Here is a 19,795-nt window from a genome sequence, read left to right on the forward strand (position 1 = left end):
TAGCTCTGTCTCACAAAGAGGCATCTGAGCCTCATCAAGACTAAATAGCTTGCCTACCTTCGCCTCCTGGGAGGTGACAGGATTGAGGTACAAACCGAAGCCAGTTAGACCCATGCACACTCTCTGAGCCACCATCCAAAGACTACTCACAATTTATGACAGGAGCTATCTTTCTATTTTATCGAGGATTGTAAGAATCCAAGGAGAAGGAGAGATGACAATGCTTAGGAATTCAAGGAATATGAGGCAAATCATGGCTATTATTTCTGACCACAAAGCATGATCCTGTCAAGGCCAAGACCCTCAGATGACTTCTGGGCAGCAATTTCAGGGAACAGCAGGAATTGCCCTTTGTCTTGAGTTCTGCCATGCTGGAGAGTCCGCGTGGCCTGTTTCACCAGAATGGCAAGAAACCTTTCTGGATACGGGCTGTGGCGGTTACTTCTACCAGCCTCCATGTTAGAGGTCCGGGGAGAGAGAGAGCTGCTCTCCAACAGTTTCTTCCCAAACTCAAGACCTCACTTGACCCTTTTCTCAGACCAGGTGGCGAGTTATCACTCTGCTTGCTGAAAACCACAGTTCTTAGCCCGAAGTCTCAATTCAAGACTCATCATATATTTTTAAAATTTTTTATGTTTATTTTTTATGGAGACAGAAACAGAGTGCAAGTGGGGGAGGGGCAGAGAGAGAGGGAGACACAGAATTCGAAGCAGGCCCCAGGCTCTGAGCTGTCAGCACAGAGCCCAATGCAGGACTCAAACCCACAAACCATGAGATCATGACCTGAGCCTTAGTCAGACGCTTAATCGACTGAGCCACCCAGGGGCCCAAAGACTCATCGTATTTTTATACTGATGTTTCCCCCATCAGAGAGAGAAGCTGGTGGCACTCCTCTGACAGTCTTTGGATATCATCCAAGCATGCCTTTAAACAGCACACTTCACACAAAAATCTCAGAGTAAAATAAATACCCTGGGACAAGGCACTCATTTTAATTCTGTGGCTTTGCATACTCTGGCACAATATTAGCATTCCTCATACACAGAGACGTTTCTAAAATGCTCTTTGTGGAGTACTTTAACTACTCTTTATTCAGCATTTTAACATAATCTTTTTTTTTCACTTACTTTTAAAGTACCTGTATCAGTTTCCTAGGGCTGTCATAACAAAGTATCACAAATTGGGTGGCTTAAAGCAAGATCATTTTATTCTGTCACAGTTCTGGAAACTAGAAATCTGAGATCAAGGTGGTAGTGGGACCATGCTTCCTCTGAATTCTTCACGGGAGGATCCTTCCTTTCCCCTTCCAGCTTCTGGTGGCCACAGGCGTGCATCCCTTGGCTTGGGGTAGCATAACTCCAATACCTGCTTACGTCTTCTTGTGGTCATTTTCTCTCTGTGTGTCTCCATCTTCACATGTCATTCTCCTCATCTCATTGGGTATGTCTGTGTCTTCTTGTAAGGACAGCAGTCAGATTAAGTGTGACCACCATCTTACCTAATTAAAACTCTAATATGATCTTATCTTACCTAATTACATCTGCAATGATCTTATTTCCAAATACAGTTTCATTCTGAAATATAGGCTATCAACATATTTTTCTGGGGGACACAATTCAACTGATAGCATCACCCTATGAAATAAGCACTGTTTTCTCCATTTGCCAAGATTTCTAGTTTAACGTCTTCTTTATATTCCTAAAGATGAGAATAGCGATAGCTAACTCATAGTAATTTTGGGGGCAAAATGAGAAATATTAGATGTTAGCATTTACATATTAGAACAACATTCCCTGACTTATAGTAATGTTTAATTTGTTGCACTTCTTAGAAACAAGTTTTCTTATTAAATTCACCATTGCGTAGTAGAAAGAGAAAGAGGCTTTGGGGTCAGACCCATTTGGAACCCCAGTCCTCCATACCTGGAAAGTTATTTTTGAGGAAGAGATGATTTGAAGTGAAGCTTGGTAACTTGCTCCAATTGACAAGTTGTGGAACCTTGGAGAATTTACTTCAAACAGAACAAATGACACAAGGATGAAAAGAGAGGGAGATAGAGAAACCAAGAAACTCTTAAGGACAGAGAACAAACTAATGGTTACCAGAGGGGAGGTAGGTAGGGATCAGGTGAAATAGGCGATAGAGATTTAACAGTACATTTATCATGATGAAAACATAAAAATAAAAATTTTTTGGAAGTAGGCATAGATATAAATATATAAAAAGTACTATATGAAAAAAAACCTGGTTCATTGTCACACTCAAATAAAAACAAAGAAAAGGTGGTTAGCCCCTTTGTACTTACCTTTCACCTCTGCAAAATGGGAGTGATAGCTATGGACTTCTAGAGATGTTGCGAATGTTGGATGACGTAATAGAGCTCAATATTTTAGAGCACATTCTGGTAAAGAGTAAGTGCTCTGCGAGTATTAGCTACTATTGCCATTATTGTGTTACTGTGATCTATTGTATTCTTGACAAAATATTTTCCCCTTCTTCCTTTATTACCAGTGAATTCTGAGGAGGAAGAGGAGTTCGTGTTTATAGAATATAAAGGAGAAAATGGAAGGAGTTAAAACTCTTACTATATCCTAACCAATTTTTTTTTATTCTAAAGGTTTAAAATTTCTAGAATTTTCATGAGGTGATATAATAAAGTTGTATCTGTCTATCTCTATCACTTATGTATCACTGAATAGCAAATTACCCCAATGTGGCGTGGTTTAAAACAACATATTTCTTATTCTACAGTCTCTATGAGTCAGGAAGCTGAGCACAGCTTACCTAGATTCTCGGCTTCACAGTCTCTCATAAGACTACAGTCCACTTATCAGCCAGGGCTGGAGTTTTACTGGGGAAGGAGCATTTCTAAGATCATTTATGTAGTTGAAGGCAGGATTCAATTCTTGAAGCGTTGCTGGACTGAGGGCCTCCATTCTTTGTTGCCCTTTGGCTGGAGATTTCCAATAGTTCTTGACATGTGAAACACTCCATGAGAGCCTGTTTCATCAAAGCAAGAGAGGGTCTGAGCAAGACAAATTTGCGGTCTTGTGTAACCTAATCACAGAAGTGACATCCTCTACTGCCATATTCTGTTGGTTCAAAGCAGGTTACTCAAGTGGAAGGGACTGTACTAGGCAGTGCCTATCAAGGAGATGAGATCATTGCAGGCCATTTTAGAGGCTCCATTCTTTCCTCCTTCCCTCAATCTCTTATTCTATTTATGTATCTCTCTCCACCATCTGTCTGTCTACCTGTCATTAGTCCACTTTCTGCTGAAGCTCTGACTCTCCTCTACATATGCCATACCAATACCTATATATTTCTCAGTCTGGCCTTCACCCATTCTGTGGTAAGTGCTCAATAGATGTTTGAATTCAATTTAAATTTACAGCATAAAAGAGCATATAGAAATAGTCAACTTTATTCTTCCTTAATACAAAAATTATATTGGTTTTATTCATATAAATGTGAACATTTACAAGGTTCTCCTTTAATCTGCTTGTGTATACTTATGACCTTGTTGGTATCCACCAAGTGTTTTTCTACTAAATATAAGTTTCCATATTTACTTAATATGGGAAAATGTTATATATATATATATATATATATATATATATGCCAGTTTGACAACTATGAAGGCCAAATATATAAATATACATGTAAATATAAACATAAATATAACTATAAATATTCAAACTGGCCAGGTAAGACTTTGTCAAGTTGAGAAGCCTGTCGCTGAACCTTTAACCATCACAAATAAGGCTGCCTAAATGTCCTTGTGCAGGGAGGATTTCTTTTTTTAATTTCTTTGAACTGATAGAACCTGTTGGTTCAGAATTTTGAAGCTTTATTTTAATATCATACACATTTATGTGCATTGGGCAGACCCACTTTCTAACCCATTGAATTAGTGCCTGTAGTCGAAGGTCAGCCGTAATCACTGACTGAGAAGGTACTTGATAAATTTTAGTAGCATTTGGAGGCTTGCTCAGAGAACTTTCTTTGTGTGGTATCATCAACCTCAACTCAGCTCAGTGCTAAGCTGAGGGTTGCTGAAAAATTTCCCATGGGCTTTATTCCTGCTGAGTCCCACATCTCAACCTCCTTCCATATTTCCTGTTATCTTAACTCCAGGATTTCATCCACCTTTCTCTTTATGGTGGCTTCCATCACCCACACCGTCCATTGGTAGTCTGTGAGACTGGCTGGCAGCCGTCAGAGTCAGTCTCCTTTCCCCAACCCCGCCCACCTCTACCTTATATGTTCTTATCATGTCATTGCTAACCATTATTGTAACTCAGTTTTACAAAAGTAGGAATACTTGATTGCTATTTTTTTTTTAATTTTAAGTATAATATAAATCAAGATGCACATAGAAGAAAGCATCAAAACAGTACATCCTGTAGATGCAAAAAATGCCTTCTCATTTTACTCCCCAGCAATAATTGCCTTTACTGATTTTGTGTAATCCTCTGGCGGCCCCCTTTTCTCTGTGTTTTATGAAGAAAAGCACACACACAAGGAGGGAAAGTGGTATAGTGGATCCATAGGTGCCATCATCCTGCAATCATAGTTGTCAATAATTTGCCGATTTGGCTTCAGCTATCCCTCACCCCCAATTTGTTTTTTGCTGCTAGAGTCTTTTAAAGCAAATCCCAGATATCTGATCATTCCTGCTTAAAATACCTCAGTATGTATCTCTGACAGACCATTATTTTTTAACATAATCTTTCAGCATCATTATCACATCTAGCAGTTCGTATTCAAAATTCTTTAAATGCTCCAAAAATTTTTTATAAATTATGTTTCAGTTTTTATGAATATGTTTAAATAAGGATCAAAATGCCTACATGTTGTACTCAGTCTCCTTTAGTCTAACAGTTCTAGCTAAAATTTTGCCCAAGTCCATTATCTGTTGAAGACATTGACTCATGTGTTCTTTAGAATTGTCTACTTTATACAGTTAGCCGATGGCTCCCTCTTTGTGTTAATTTGTTTTTTTCTCCTAGACATTCAACACCTTTTTTTTTTTTTTTTTGGTGCTATGGACCCATTGTGTAGACTGAATGAAGACTTCAGACCCACTGATATTAAAATCATGTTTTTAAATTCATAAAATTAGGGGCGTGTGGGTGGCTCAGTCAGTTGAGTGTCTGGCTTTGGCTCAGGTCATGATCTCGCAGTTTGTGGGTTCAAGCCCCACATCAGGTGCTGTGCTGACAGCTAGCTCAGAACCTGGAGCCTGTCTTCAGATTCTGTGTGTGTGTGTCTCTCTCTCTCTCAAAAATAAATTAAAAAATTTTTAATTCATAAAATTAAATTCATAGAAACTATATAAGAAAGAAATGATATCAGGTATAGTTATCAAAATATTAAAAAACTCAAATCAGTAGTATAATATTATATGTGCTTCTTTATTACTAACAAGATGTAGTGGAGAGTCTAATAACTTATAATTTCTAAGTAGTACTGAATGTAAGTATTTGGAAATGCCTGTATTTGTAAAAACTGTAATATGATAGAAATACATGTGAATTTGATTGTCAAAGTCATAGGAAGTAGTACACTACTATAGTTTGTTGTCTTCATTCATAATTTAAGAAAATGCTAAATTGCATTTACAGATACTTAAAGATGTATTTTTTTCTCCTAAAGATGTTCACAGACTCTTGAAGTTTATGCACGGGCCCAAGGAACGCCAGCATACAGGCTATGCTAGGTACTTCCTCTGGCATCATAGCGAAGGTACTTAATGGTCTGGTTTACTACTTTTAGTGATAATAAGATTGATCAGCACTTTAAGTGGTATAAGTCTGATCCACTGATTAGACATTTTCCCATCAGCCTTTCTCCTAATGATTGTAGGATTCATTGATGAGAGCTGTCTAGATCTCTTGGTTTATAAGAGCTTGCAAAATGGCAATTTCATAATTCGGTCATTCCCCCAGCCTTTTATTCCTGGCAGAAAAAGGTAGTTACCCTGATAAAAAGCTTGATTAATACTGGATTCCTCTATCAATTTGCAGATAATGACCCAGTGTCCTAGCCATCCCCAATGGCGATCAGTAGGCTTTGTCTGCTTCTTGGTTTTGACTTTGGCTTTGGCTTTGGTTTGAAGTACACTATGAATTGCAGGAAACTTATTTATTTGATCCATTTCAATCACTTGCAGTCATTATTCCCTTTGATGTTCCGTTTATTCAATGTTAGGCCAGTGTGAGCCCCTCTAGATGGGTTTCTATGTCCTTTTGAAATGACCACATCAGTCTTTGGCAGATGCCACTTTTTGGCACAGCAAGATGTCCCAGGCACAGCCTGTATCATACCTCTTCCAGAGTTGGAATAAGGAATTTTTCCAAGAATCTTTTGTTTCTTTTAGTGGGCAGTGGTATTTCAAAACAAGAGTCTAGGCAGTAGGGATATTCATTGCTATTAGCCTGTCATCATTTTGGGGTCTTTTCAGTGGAGACAACTATGAAATGCTTATTTTTTAAAAGATAAAAATGAATCATAAGTTTGCATGATTTCCAGTGGAAATTTCTGTGTACAGAATTTTTCTCAACTTCTTTGACTCCGTACCTGACGTGATTGCCTCTTCTGCTTATAATATTATTTTCTAATGATGGTCACATAATGGCTTATTTATTTGCTGTAACCCACATTATATCCATAATAGTTTCAAAATATCAATACCAATATTATAGCCAGCAACATATCTCAGTTTACACTTTATTTGCAGATCCTCCTCCCCTTAGAATATTTCTCATTAAACATAAAATAAAAATTGCTGCATTTTAAGGCCACTTAAAATAATTATTTTCTCTCTGTGGTTATGCCAACACATTGAGATGTGTGTGTGATGCGGGGGGTGGGCGGTGCGCTAGGTTTTTCTTTAGGCTGCATATAATCTGCAGAGATTGTTTCTCTCTTTTTTGACTTTAAAGAATTATATAATTTTATGTGATTCCAAAGCTAAAACTTGTAAGAAAAGGCATATTCAAAAAACTTTGGCTTCTATCATTGTCCCCTCGGCCCTATTTCCTTGCTCATCTTTGGTTTACTATTTTTTCAAATTTTGACTTGTGTCAGTGTTACTTATTGAAAATTTAGTCTAATCTGTATATAGGTCATTTATATATTATATAAATTACATTTTATATAAGATAGATTTATGATTCTTTCTTGTAAAAAAGAAAGCACTATGAACACTGTTCTGCACTTTGCTTTTTCCATTTAATACAATATATTTGAGAGTACTCCATATCACATGTAAAGGTTGTCCTAATTCCCTTTTTAAGTAAATAGACTCCACTGTGTGGATACCCCATAATTTTTCAACCAATTACCTATCGATTGTCCATAGAGTTTTATGTTAAGGTTTTTATTGTTAATCACTAGATGTAACAGGCAGAAATAACAGAAACTACACATTCAATTTTCAGAAGTTGTAACTGCCTAGCCCTGAGTCTCCAGTGGTCTAGTAGATTAGACAGAACTTATGACAGTGAAAGACTGCTTAGAGCAAGTAAAACCAAAGAGGGGGCGCCTGGGTGGCTCAGTCGGTTGAGCGTCTGACTTCGGCTCAGGTCATGATCTCATGGTTCGTGGGTTCAAGCCCCCGCATCAGGCTCTGTGCTGACAGCTCAGAGCCTGGAGCCTGTTTCCAATTCTGTGTGTCCCTCTCTCTCTCTGACCCTCCCCTGCTCATGATCTGTTTCTGTCTCTCAAAAATAAATAAATGTTAAAAAAATTAAAAAAAAAGACAGTCAAAGTGGCTGGAAGCCCAGTTCACTCCAACCATTGATGTCATCTCTGTGAGCTTCCGCTGCTTCATCATTTAAAAAGTGATAGCAAAGTCTACTCACTGTTGTTAGGATTTATATAGACCACGGGAGGCAATATACGCATAGTAAATAACAGAACATTATAGCTATTACTTTTTTTTAACTTGAGAGAGAGAAGAGAGAGCATGAGCAGAAGAGAAGGGCAGAAGGAGAGAGAGAGAGCGAGAATGAGAGCGAGAGCAAGAGCGAGAGAGAGAGAGAGAGAGAGAGAGAGAGAGAGAGAATCTAAAGCAGGCTCCATGCACAGCGTGAAGCCCAACATGGGGCTTGATCCCACAACCCTGGGATCATGACCTGAGCTGAAATCAAGAGTTGGACACTCAACAGACTGAGCCACCCAGGAGCCCCATAACTATTATTAATATTAATTTTACTGATTTCCTCAGCAAGATGACAAGGAGTCTTTAATGATCTTAGCCCTTTATTTTCATTTTATTTTTTGGATGGGTGGGCTCATTAGTCTCTTTCCCTATCCCTAGCAGCACAGCTACAGGGAAGAGGGATGCTAATAGGAGAAGTAACTCAGCTCAAATCTGCAGTTCAAAAGTATTGCTGGTCAGCATGTTTAAAGATGATCTTTTAACCTGAGTATTAAGATTTCAGCAGAAAGGCTTAGAAATGTGATCGCAAGCCTGTAACCTGCTAGGAGAGTGGCCAGAGAGTAGAAGTTTGTTTTCTGATAGCCCTTCACACCAGAGCGTCCAACTGACCCCACTTCAGGGTCACACCCACCTTGATGGCAAATCTGGAAACCTCCCACTGGCCACAAGGTAACTCGGTACATATTCTTGGCCTGCTCTACTGCTTCAAGGTCATTTCCAAGCAGCATGATCTGGAGTCTCTGTCCGAAGCAGGTTACTAGCATTCCAGAGACCTCCATTCCCTAAGCCTTATCCAGAATGATTCCTTCATTCCTGAGCATTTCATCCTTGACCCCTAGCCTTAGAAGCTACTGAGAGGAGAATAGTATGGGGGATGAACTAATCTTGGAATGCTTCCTTGAGGGGGTAAATTTTGAGCAGAGTTGTTAAGACAGACGGAGAGTGGGATCTCAGGTAGGAGAAGACAGGCCTCTTCTTAATGATGCTTAGTGCCCCATTGGACCGAAAATCGGCTTTGGAGTTGCCCTGGATACCTAATAGCCTTGGACTGCGTTCTGTCATCTCTCAGAACTTCTGTTTTCTCACTTGTAAAAAAAATTATAACAATAGTCTCCCTAGTCCAAAAGCACTGTTAATGAGGAGCCAGTGAGATTCATAAGGTCTTATGCTTGCAAAAAAGAATAGAAACTCAGGAAATGTGAATTTCCTTTCTACCCTTTCCTTTTTTTCTCCAAGGACTTATCCTACCATCTCTTAAAAATAAAACTAGGTTGTTATAATAATAGTAGTAAGAGTAAGAACTGAAATTTCTTGGGTGGCATGAACATACATTATCTCAGATTCTAAAAACTCTGTGCTGTTGGTGAGACTAGTTTTACTTAAACATAATAGAGCAAAAAAAATTCAAGTTAAAAAAATAAACATAACAGAGCAGAGGCTCTGACCGCTTTTGTAAAAATCAGGAAACTGGGCTCTTCCACTTGGATTCGATCGTGTGGGCACGGGCATGGCCAGTGGGGCTGACCCTTGCCTTGTTCCTTGTCATGCACGCACACAACTTGCAGAGCTGCGCCAAGAGGCCAGCCTGGCCTTGTGATAAAATTCCAACTTAGATTTGTCTTACATTCAGACCGCTTCCTTTCCTGTGCTCCCTGGGAGTTCATCTCTCCCTGGGTCCTATAGGATTCTGCTCCATTGATTATCTTTTCTCTCTGTCATCTCCAGTCTGTCTTCTCTCCTTGTCATCTGGCTTTTGCCCCTTAGTGGATACACTCAGTAAAACTTCTATACTTGGGCACCACTGAGATTGAAACAAATCATTGCTCATAATTCCACCCCTCTGCTCCCTGCACCCCATTGCCTGGCTGCAAACCTGGCACTGAATAGGCCTTCTAAGCAAATGCTTGTTTATAACCATTACGGTCATTACACTAGGCTTCCTTGTATTTAACCAAGCCCTTTACTGTCTTACCTGCTGTCCTCAGCTCCTAGCAAGTTGCTTTGCACACGGTAACCATTCTTTGGCAGGGAAGAACAAATTTTTCCCAAGAGCAGTCATCTTCCACAGGCACTAGAGGGCAGCAGGAGATCACAGATGACCTTTTTTTCCAGCCTCCCTTTTCTGCCCAGGGTCCATCTAGTCCCACAGCAGGCAGCAGTAAATGGTAAGCTTCAGTGTTGACTGTTCCCTTCCAAGAGGGGTAGAGGGAGCCTGAGCGCACCTTGGATGTGGAAAGACCCACTTTTGGGGCCACTGAGCTGTATTGGGATTCTTCACTCTGCCCATTAATTTTTTTAGGACAAGTAACACAGCAGAGCCACACAGGAATTTTAGTACTTAAAAAATCCATTGATTTGCAAACAAGCAGACAACATTAGCCACTACTGCGGTATGGGGTACTGGGTGGAGTCCAGGGCTGGCATTCCTTGCCATGCAGAGAGTAGGACTTTCCTCAGATTTAACTGCTTCCTCAAAGATGTTGCTGATTTCACTTGAAACAGGTATCTTCTTGTAAGGTTATACTACGTCACTCTGAGCCTCCGTCTCCTTAGGGGACAACCATTCCTAATTTGTAGTATGATTGCAAGGGCCATATGAGATCATAGGTGTAAGTCAGCTGGGGCTGCATCTCTTACTTGATGCTTAGAGCAGTTCAATGGGGAATTAGTGTTCCCATTTTACAAATGAGGAAAACCAAGGTTGGAGAGGCAGTGACTTGACCAGAAGGATCCTGAATCAGGGAATCTAACTCAGCAGCTTTGGACTTCAGTGTTCAATTCTACCTTTGTCTGCTGTGTTCCACCAGGTAGGAAGTGGGTGGTTTAAGGAGAAATTCCTGACGGTATGGTTAAAGCACCACAGATTATGAGGGAAGATTTACAGATCCAGACTTGCACAAGAACTGAATAATGCTGAAGTGAAGGCCAAGGGCTAGAACAAATAACTCTGACAATGCTCTGGACACCCTAGAATTTGTAAATTCCTTATTGCATTCTGTTTCTCATTGATCCTCCAAATATTCCAAGATTTAGGTACTAACATTATCAACATTTTACGAGAAAATGGAGCCTCGGAAAGGTTAAGTGACTTGTCCAGGGTCACCCACCAGGAAATGGAAGAGGTAGAATTTAAACCCTAGCAAGTCACCATGTTATAGCTGCTCCTCTGCAAATGGGCTTATTGTCTGCGTATTTTGGGAAGAAGCTGTGAATTAGGTTAGATCAGGAGGTCAGTTTTCCTAGGATTTGTCAGTTTGTAGATCTGGCTTCCCTTCCATTCCTTAAATATGCACACATGTGCGCATACACACATGCACATACTCACACTCACTGAGACACATATGCCTTATCAGAAGCCACTCAGGAATGCCCCACAGTTCCTGGGATTGGGAGTTCATCCACCTAGTTAGTTGGTTAATCTTAGCATGAGCCCCAAGTAGGGGACGGGCTTGAGTCCCTCAGATAAGGTGTCCAAATTACATAAAGTGCAAAACTCTGGGTCTGGGTCCGATGCTTAGGATGAGAAATGCCATCTAGATTTAATGGAGCTGTCCTACAGTGGAACTGGAAGCCTAAAAAGATGATGAGCTTTATATCATTAAAAGTTTCCAAAATGAAGAGGATAATTTGGTGGTGAATGGAACCTTAGGGGGGATTTCTGACCAGGTGACCTTTAAAATACCTTTTACCCAGGAGATGCTTTAGCTCATGGAACAGGGTGGGGAAGTCTGGAGGTGTTGTCTTGGAGTGAAACAACAGAGAAGGCCCAAGTGTTTGCAACAGAGACTCATTGTGCAAGAGTGAGAGTCAGTGCTACACGATCTGGGGAGAGGAAACACAGATGATGGTAGGAGTAGGAGAACTAGTATAAAAAGCTAGGCTATGGACACTGGGTGGCTCAATTGATTAAGTGGCTCCGGTCTTGATTTTGGCTCAGGTCACGATCTCACCGTTGTGGGTTCGAGCCCCACATTGGGCTCTGCACTGACAGTGAGGAGGCTGCTTGGGATTCTCTCTTTCTCTGCCCACCCCTCCCCTCTCTGTTGAGATAAATGAATAAACTTTTTTTTTTAATTTTTATTTTTGAGAAAGAGAGAGCACATGAGTGGGGTGGGGGAAAGGCACAGACAGAGGGAGACACAGAATCTGAAGCAGGCTCCAGGCTCTGAGCTGTCAGCACAGAGCACAATGTGGGTCTCAAACCCTCAAACCATGAGATCATGACCTGAGCCGAAGTCAGATAGTTAACCGACTGAGCCATCCAGGTGCCCGCTTTGAAAAAAAAAGGTTTTTATAAAGAAAAAAAGCTAGGCTAGTTGCTAGCTTTAATTGGCCTTGAGCAAATTGCTTTATCTCTCTGAGCTGTTATTTGTATCCCTATAAAGTAAGGTTAAGACCATCTGCCTTTGAAACTATGATGGTAAATTGAGATAGTGAGCTTAAGTCTCACAAGTGTTTTAAGAGTGGAAGGGATTAAAGGGAAAGAGGGTCAGATCACCTTCATTTGTTCAGATACTTATCTGCCAACCATCTACACTACATCAGACAGTGGAACTCTGTGCTGGAATGCGTGTTTAATTGGGGAGACAGTAATTAATTGAACTAGCTTATTAACTAAAACTAAAAATGTGATCAACATAGTGAGGATGGTGTACATAGTTCAGTTAATACAAATTGAGAATATTCACAATACAGTTCATGAAAATATATGTGTGTGTGTGTTCAAAAATATAAATGTGACTTGATTCTCACAGTCCTTTTAATGTAGTCGATGGGATAATTGTCCTCTGTTCCTGGATAAAGATTTTAGCAGGGCACATCTAATCTGTTTTCACTTTTAGGGGCTACACACTGATAGAGACATTTTGAGTTGCTAGCACAACAAGTTGCCTTTCCACTCAGGAATTAGAATGTCCAGTCCAAGAATTTTTATCAGATCTCTAAATCTGAGAGATCACTTGCCCTCCCCAGTGGTGGGGGCATTAAGAGGTGCGACAAGATTGGCCTTTATTCTGTTTTTCGACCTCACAGTTCTTTTTCCGTTCCCTCCATGATCCAAGCAGAGGGAGAAGGAAACGGTAAGGATTAGGAAGCTCATCGGGTACCCTTGTATCTGGCTCGGCGTTCTCCTGACAGTATTTAAAGCTGGCCCTTTCTCTCAGGGGCTTTTTCTGGGGCTTTCTCCAAGACCCAGGGGTGATGCATTTTCTCTTAGGCTGGTTGCTACTGTGTTTCTCTAGTGGCCTACCTCAGAGGGACTCTCACTGGGATGAGCCCTTCAATTTCTGATAGAATTCCTCTTGGGTAGGACCTAGAACCAATCATTCTAGGTCTCTCTTTCTCGTATGTGACTCACACCCGGTGTAGGGAAAAGACTCCAGCATTTTTCACACTGGCAGCCTCTGGGATTTGGGTCTCCTCCCCATGTCGCTTCCCGTCTGCTCTGCTGCCACAGGCCACTAGAGTTTTGGCAGGTGGAGAAAGACCCTCATCCACTCTCTTCCCAGCTGTAGGGAAGTTCTCCGAGAAGCACACTCGAGGCTCCTTCTTACAAAATGGGATTAGAAGGTAGCACGCTCCACACGTCTCTCACTTGGGGTGCTGGAAACTCTAAACATTAGGTAATAGCCTCTCTAAAGCAAATCTCTCCTAAATCCTTCCTGTCTACTCTCTGACCTTGTTTTACTTCCTTGTTCTGGCGGAGGTTTCTGGAACAGGAAACTAGGAATCATCTACTTTGTCAATTCTGCATATCGGGGCTCGGCTTTGGGATTTCATTTCTATTTTATCTTGGTGCCTCAATAGAAATCGTGTTGTAGCGTCCTGTGAACCCCAGCAGCAGTAAGAATTAACGCAACCACAGCAGCAGCAGCAACTGATTCGGACCGAGTGCTTCTCCTCCGCCAGGCACCATATTTGATCCTCCCAAGAACTCATTCATTCAGGTTGGTGCCGTGACTTATGAAGGGCACACTGACGATGCGTGACCTTGACTGTTCTGACTGTTCGTCTGGGGAGTTTGGATTGCACAATGCACCAGCGCAGGCCTTGCTGATGGCCTTTTAGCTGGCTCCTTTCCCTTTGTTAAGGATATTTGTGTGGGTCCCTGAGTCAGGCCTCAGAGCAATTGCTTTCCTCCAACAGGAGACAGTAACTCCGCCTAAGAAATGATCCCATTTCAGCAATTCCTGGGAGGCCATCACTGTAATAAAGGCCATTCTTTATGATATAAAAGTCTCACCCTCTTTCCCCCACCCTTAACGTTTCTAATTTGAGCCCCTCTGGTCCCTGTGGAGCCTTTAAATGCTTCAAGCGCAAGCCTATTGCCAAAGCAAGCCTGTCTGACTTGGGAGGCAGCGCCCTGCGCTGTGGCCGAATATTGAACAAACATTCGCACGGCTTTGGCTCTCCCAGGAGCCCTTCGGCTGCTGCCTTTGTTTTGTTTTCTGGATGAGGGCAAGCAGTGCCATCGCCTCCTGCCGAAAAGCCCTGGCTGCCCTCCCAACAAGGACTTGTCACTTCAACTGAGGCTGCTGCCTTTTTTTTTTTTTTTTTTTTTTTTTGGTGGCAACAAAATCCTACCCAGCAGGAATTTGGGAGGAGAAAAAAGAGAGTTCAGTTGGCAGGTTCTCAAATGAATGGGTTGTAGTGTCATTGGAACTGAATTGGGCTTGAAACCAGACATGATCCTATTTTGGAAGCATTGTTCAGAGGGATGGGAAATGTGAACAGAGGATAACTCTCTTCAAAAATGCTCTTGATCCTGGCCTGTTAGAGACAGGCTGTTTTAACTGCACACTCCCAACCCTTCAATGGCAAGGGTCTATGTGAAAACCCAGAGGAGGTCAGAACTATTCATCCGTAAACCTTCCAACTGAGAAAGCTAATTCTGCTTTGGGAAGAGGTTGTCACTTGATTACAAGCTGTCCATTAACTGTCGGTCGTGAAAGGCACACATCTTGGTTCTTCCACTTACCGATGCTTTGAAGATAGCACGGTGATCGAGGTCTATAAATGCATATTTGACAAATGTTTATTGAAAATATTACTGAAAGCCTAAGCGTTCCGTGTTCTTTGAAATGTGGATATGGGAATCAGCAAAACTAATACGGTCTTAGTCCTCATGGAGTTTATAGTCTGGACGCTTTGAGAAGTGATGGATAGAACAGGATGCTAATAGGAAACCCTATGTAAATAGGTGGCATGGGGATGGAGTTCAGGCAAGGCCTTTCTGAAGAACTGGCGCTTGAACTGAAGATGACTCTAGCCACAGAGTGAGGTTGGATCAGAAATAATTAGATTTCACAATTGTCATGTCTACAGAGGAATAATTACTGGAATGGTTAATGGTCTTCCCTGCTGTAACTTTCATCCAGAGCATAACTTGGGCATGATACAATCTTTACAAAAAGGATCATTGTTAATAAATGTGCATGGAATATAGAGGTAAGCCTCTTTCTCTGTTTAGGTCTCAAGTTCTTCATTTGTTTAGTAATGGGTTTGGACCAGGTGATACTCAAGGGCCCTCCTTTTGCAAAACCAGCTTCTAAGTTCAACTTTGAATTCTTTATTGCCACTGCAGGAAGCTGTTAGTCTAGACCATGAGCTTTTAATCCCGACTATAGGATTGATAGATTAAAAAAAAAAAAAAAGAAGATAGGAGAGATTCATTGGAAAAGATCGATAGCTTGTTTTGTTGTTAAATGGATAGTTATATCTGTGACCCAGTGGTTATGAATGTTTATTTGATCAAGGGAATTTTTACTTCCAACACCATCTTTCCTTCCCAGTTAAATTATATGCATATGGCAAGGTGCTATAAGGGGTAGGCCATCTATGGTTTAAAATGCAAGATAAAAGTAGTAGTTTAGGTGATGAATTGGTTAACAGAAGAGACAGGAATCCTGTGCCAAAAGGAACAGTAATTCAGGGTATGACCTTGGAAAGTCTTCCTCTGGGACATAGTTTTCCCTTGTTTAAAATGGGAGGGTTGTACCAGATTACCATTTTCAAATGTATGCTTTTTCCTTTTTTATATAAATTTTTCTTTTTAATATTTTATTTATTTTTGAGACAGAGAGAGACAGAGCATGAACAGGGGAGGGGCAAAGAGAGAGGGAGACACAGAATTGGAAGCAGGCTTCAGTCTCTGAGCTATCAGCACATAGCCTGATGCAGGGCTCAAACCCACAAACATGAGATCATGACCTGAGCCGAAGTCAGAGGCTTAGCCGACTGAGCCACCCAGGTGCCCCCAGATGTATGCTTTTTCAATAATTTTTGAAAGATGTTCTATGGAGAAAAGGTGCCTCACTATTTTTTTTTTTCCTCATGGGAGATTCACAAGACTGAAGGCCTAATTTATTCCAATGTTACCATTATACTGTCATCTTGTGTGACCAAAGGTAGATTCTCTTTCTGAGACTCAGTTTCCCTAGCTATAACCTAGGACTGGAGCAGAGGCTCCCACACTTATTCTATAAAGGATCAGATAGTAACCATTTCAGGATTTGTGGGCCATAGTGTCCTGGTTGCAACTACTCAATTGTGCCATTGTAGCCATACACAATATATAAATGAATGGGGTGCCTGTGTTCCAATAAAACTTTATTTACATACATACATACATACATAAAGGCAGAAGGCTGGATTTGACCCATGGACTATAGTTTACTGACCTCTGGATAAGAGAATGTGGACTAACTGTCCCTCTAATGTCCTCACAGCTCTGACTGCACTCCAACCTACTGCCCTCCAACCTTCTCCCCTCAATGGTTTTTCTCTCCCAAGTTTAATGTCACTCTTCTCTAAAACTATTCCTTCTGGCCCACATTTCCAGAAGTCATCATCTTCATCTTTTTTCGACTTGTCTGTATATAAGACTGTCTCTATCTGCCCAGCTGCTGAGATGCCTTCTTCACAGCTTTGTTTTGTTTATCTTAGTAACTACTCTTCTTTAATCCCTCTGAAGGATTGGTTAGCTGGAATTTTCCTTGTCTTCCTCCCTCAGAGCCTTTGATCTGATGCTCATAAGTATTTGCTGACAGCCAGCAGACAGAAAAGGTGGAGCCCAGATCCAGGCCCGAGGGCCCAGAGAGTAATGAATGAAGGCTGCAGTATTTGTATTTCTCATTCACAAGCCCATTTCCAGATCACCGCTGCAAGTCACTGCAAGCCAAGAGCAAGAGTAGGAGACAACTCTACTTTTTCCTCTCAGGCCTTGGTGCCCAGGGCCCCAGTTTCCACCAAAGCAGCAACATGCCTTCACTCTACCAGGCTTAGAAGAAGCTGCTGTCTGGACCACGCCCTGTCCCTTTGCCATTCAGATTATACATCACACAAGTTTGAGAACACCATTCACGTAGTCTGTGATGTAAATGGACCTCTCTGGGTTGTAGAAATTACTTTGCTTTTTCAAGCTTTTGATATAGCCATAGACCACTCACTTCATATGAAGTCTTATGTAGAAGGCCAGTCTATAGAAGAGATAGAAGTGGCATGGTTCTATGGAAGTCGAAAGGTGGGTTTAGAGTTCCACCTGCCCAGTTTCCTTCTTGTCCTTTGCAAGCATCTGTTGAGATGCTTCTTGGGATCCATAGAATTCCTGAGAAGGATTTTGGAGCCTCCTGACTAGATCATGTCATTCTAGCCATTCAGAATTGTCTAATTTTCCTCTTTGATAAAGTCTCAAATACATCCCTAGTACCATGCTGGATACTGCAGCAGACAGGATGCGGGAGGCAAGAGTGCGAGACGTGGTCTCCAAGACCTGATAATCTGGTTGGCAAAGTCAGCAGAAAATGAGATGAAAAAGTGAGCTTAACAAGAAAAGGGCTTATCAACAGAAATGCTTATTCAGGGAAGAAGGGCTAGAACAAGGAGAAAAGATCTCCTGAAGAGGGTGATATTGGAATGGAGCCTTGATGGGTGGTAAACATTTGAAGAGGCAGCAAGTAAGGTGAGCAAAGGCACAGAGGTGGGAAATGCTAACTACAAATCAAAAGAGACAGCACAGAGTGGAACATACACAATTAGATCTCAGTGTACATGTGAAGAAGACAGGAAAAGAAATTTGCACAAGGGAACAGTTGAGCAAGGAAGAGGAAATCATTTCTTTTCCAGACAGGTCCATCTCCTCTGTCTCATTTACTGCTCATCACTGTTTCAGTTAACATTAAAACCCCATTTTATAGAATTAATCTCCAAAAGCTCTTGGATATTAAGAGGCCTTCCCAAGACACCTTGCTATTTTCAAGAAGAATTGGGATTTTAATGGAAATTTATTTGACTCTTGTTTATGTTTCCCCTGTTACACGAAACTTCATGGAAAACATAGGACTGGAGCAAGTTCTCAAAAGAAATGTAGAATTTATGTAAATTGACAGTAGACAGGAATTTCCTGTTGGGAAAAATATCTATGGATATTTACATCTTACAGGGCCCTTGGAGAATCCTCTTATCTAACCAACCAACTTTAAATATGGAGAAAGAGAGGTCCAGAAAAAGTAAGGAGCTATTTAATATGAATTGGAAAAAAAAGATAGCATTCTGACACCTTGAGTCCTCAAGCCAGTGTGCTTTCCAAGGCATCATGAGCAAACAACTCTACCATCTTCTTTTCCTTTCCAGTGCATACCACCTCCTTAGCACATTGGACCCTATGGGTTCAAGAGTCTGACCTTTCAAACAATATTGAATTTCTCTTTCCCTCTCCAGAGACCACAGAGCTGGGCAGCAAGAAGGAACTCAAGTCCATGCCTTTCATCACCTACCTCTCAGGTCTGCTGACAGCACAAATGCTGTCAGATGACCAGCTCATCTCGGGTGTGGAGATCCGCTGTGAGGAGAAAGGCCGCTGTCCCTCTACCTGTCACCTTTGCCGCCGGCCGGGCAAGGAGCAGCTGAGCCCCACACCAGTGCTACTGGAAATCAACCGAGTGGTACCACTGTACACCCTCATCCAAGACAACGGCACCAAGGAGGTTAGTTTTCCTGACACAGCCCTGTGTCCTATTTAAGTACCAATCTTCCCACCTTCTGCCTTTGTAGGCCCTTTGTCCACTTGGGACTGTCTTGTTATTATCACCATGCTGATGACTGGCATTGATTGATTACCTACCACGTCTTAAGTACATGTATAGCTGCTATTGCCAACAAACCCTCACATCTCAATGGCCTAAGACAATAGAAGTTATCTCTTGTTTGTGCAGAGTCCCAGATAAGTGTTTCTGATGATGAGCGGCTTTACTCTTGAGAAATCGTTCAGAGACCCCCCTTGCTCTATCTCGTGTTCCATCAACCTGGCACTTCCATGGTCAATGTGGAAGTAGAAAGAACATGGAGGATCCTACATGAGAAATTTAAATGGGCCAAGCTTGAAAGTAGCAAATATCATTTCAGTTCCTTTCTAGTGGCTGGACCTTAGCCATTGGACACACCTGTCTGCAAACAAAAACTGGAAAATATATTCTATCTGTTTGCCTAGGAGAAGAAGATACATGTGTTTGTTGAAAACCTAACAGTCTCTGCCTCAATACTATGCTTGGATTATCTCATTTTCTGTTCCCTCCAGATCTATGAAATACATATAAATATTGGTGTGATTCATATGAAATTGCCAACAGTGGATCACTTTTTAATTTATAAAAAATGGTAATTCCATATGGTTCATCCTAAGGTCATGACCACGTTACAAGTAAGGGAATCTCAGAGATATTTAGTGATTTGGTCAAAGTTGGTCTGCTTCAGAGCCTATGTACTTAATTGCGAAGTTATATCTCCTCTTTTTCCTCCTTCTGCATCTCTCATTTTTCATTATAGCATGCCTGGGCTTGAAGAGCCATATAA

General features: G+C 41.3%; 1 protein-coding gene across 3 annotated transcripts in view; it reads left to right on the top strand.

Annotated features, from left to right (window-relative positions):
* ASTN2 (astrotactin 2) overlaps nucleotides 1-19,795 on the top strand; it is an 861,939-nt gene that overhangs the window by 660,102 nt on the left and 182,042 nt on the right. For all 3 annotated transcript variants that reach the window (XM_029919897.1, XM_029919896.1, XM_029919898.1), the window contains one exon: nucleotides 18,665-18,930. In XM_029919897.1, the coding sequence (XP_029775757.1) occupies nucleotides 18,665-18,930 (266 nt within the window). The remainder of the gene's footprint in view (nucleotides 1-18,664; nucleotides 18,931-19,795) is intronic.

The sequence above is a fragment of the Suricata suricatta genome, chromosome 13, assembly GCF_006229205.1.
Source record: "Suricata suricatta isolate VVHF042 chromosome 13, meerkat_22Aug2017_6uvM2_HiC, whole genome shotgun sequence".
NCBI classification, from domain to species: domain Eukaryota; kingdom Metazoa; phylum Chordata; class Mammalia; order Carnivora; family Herpestidae; genus Suricata; species Suricata suricatta.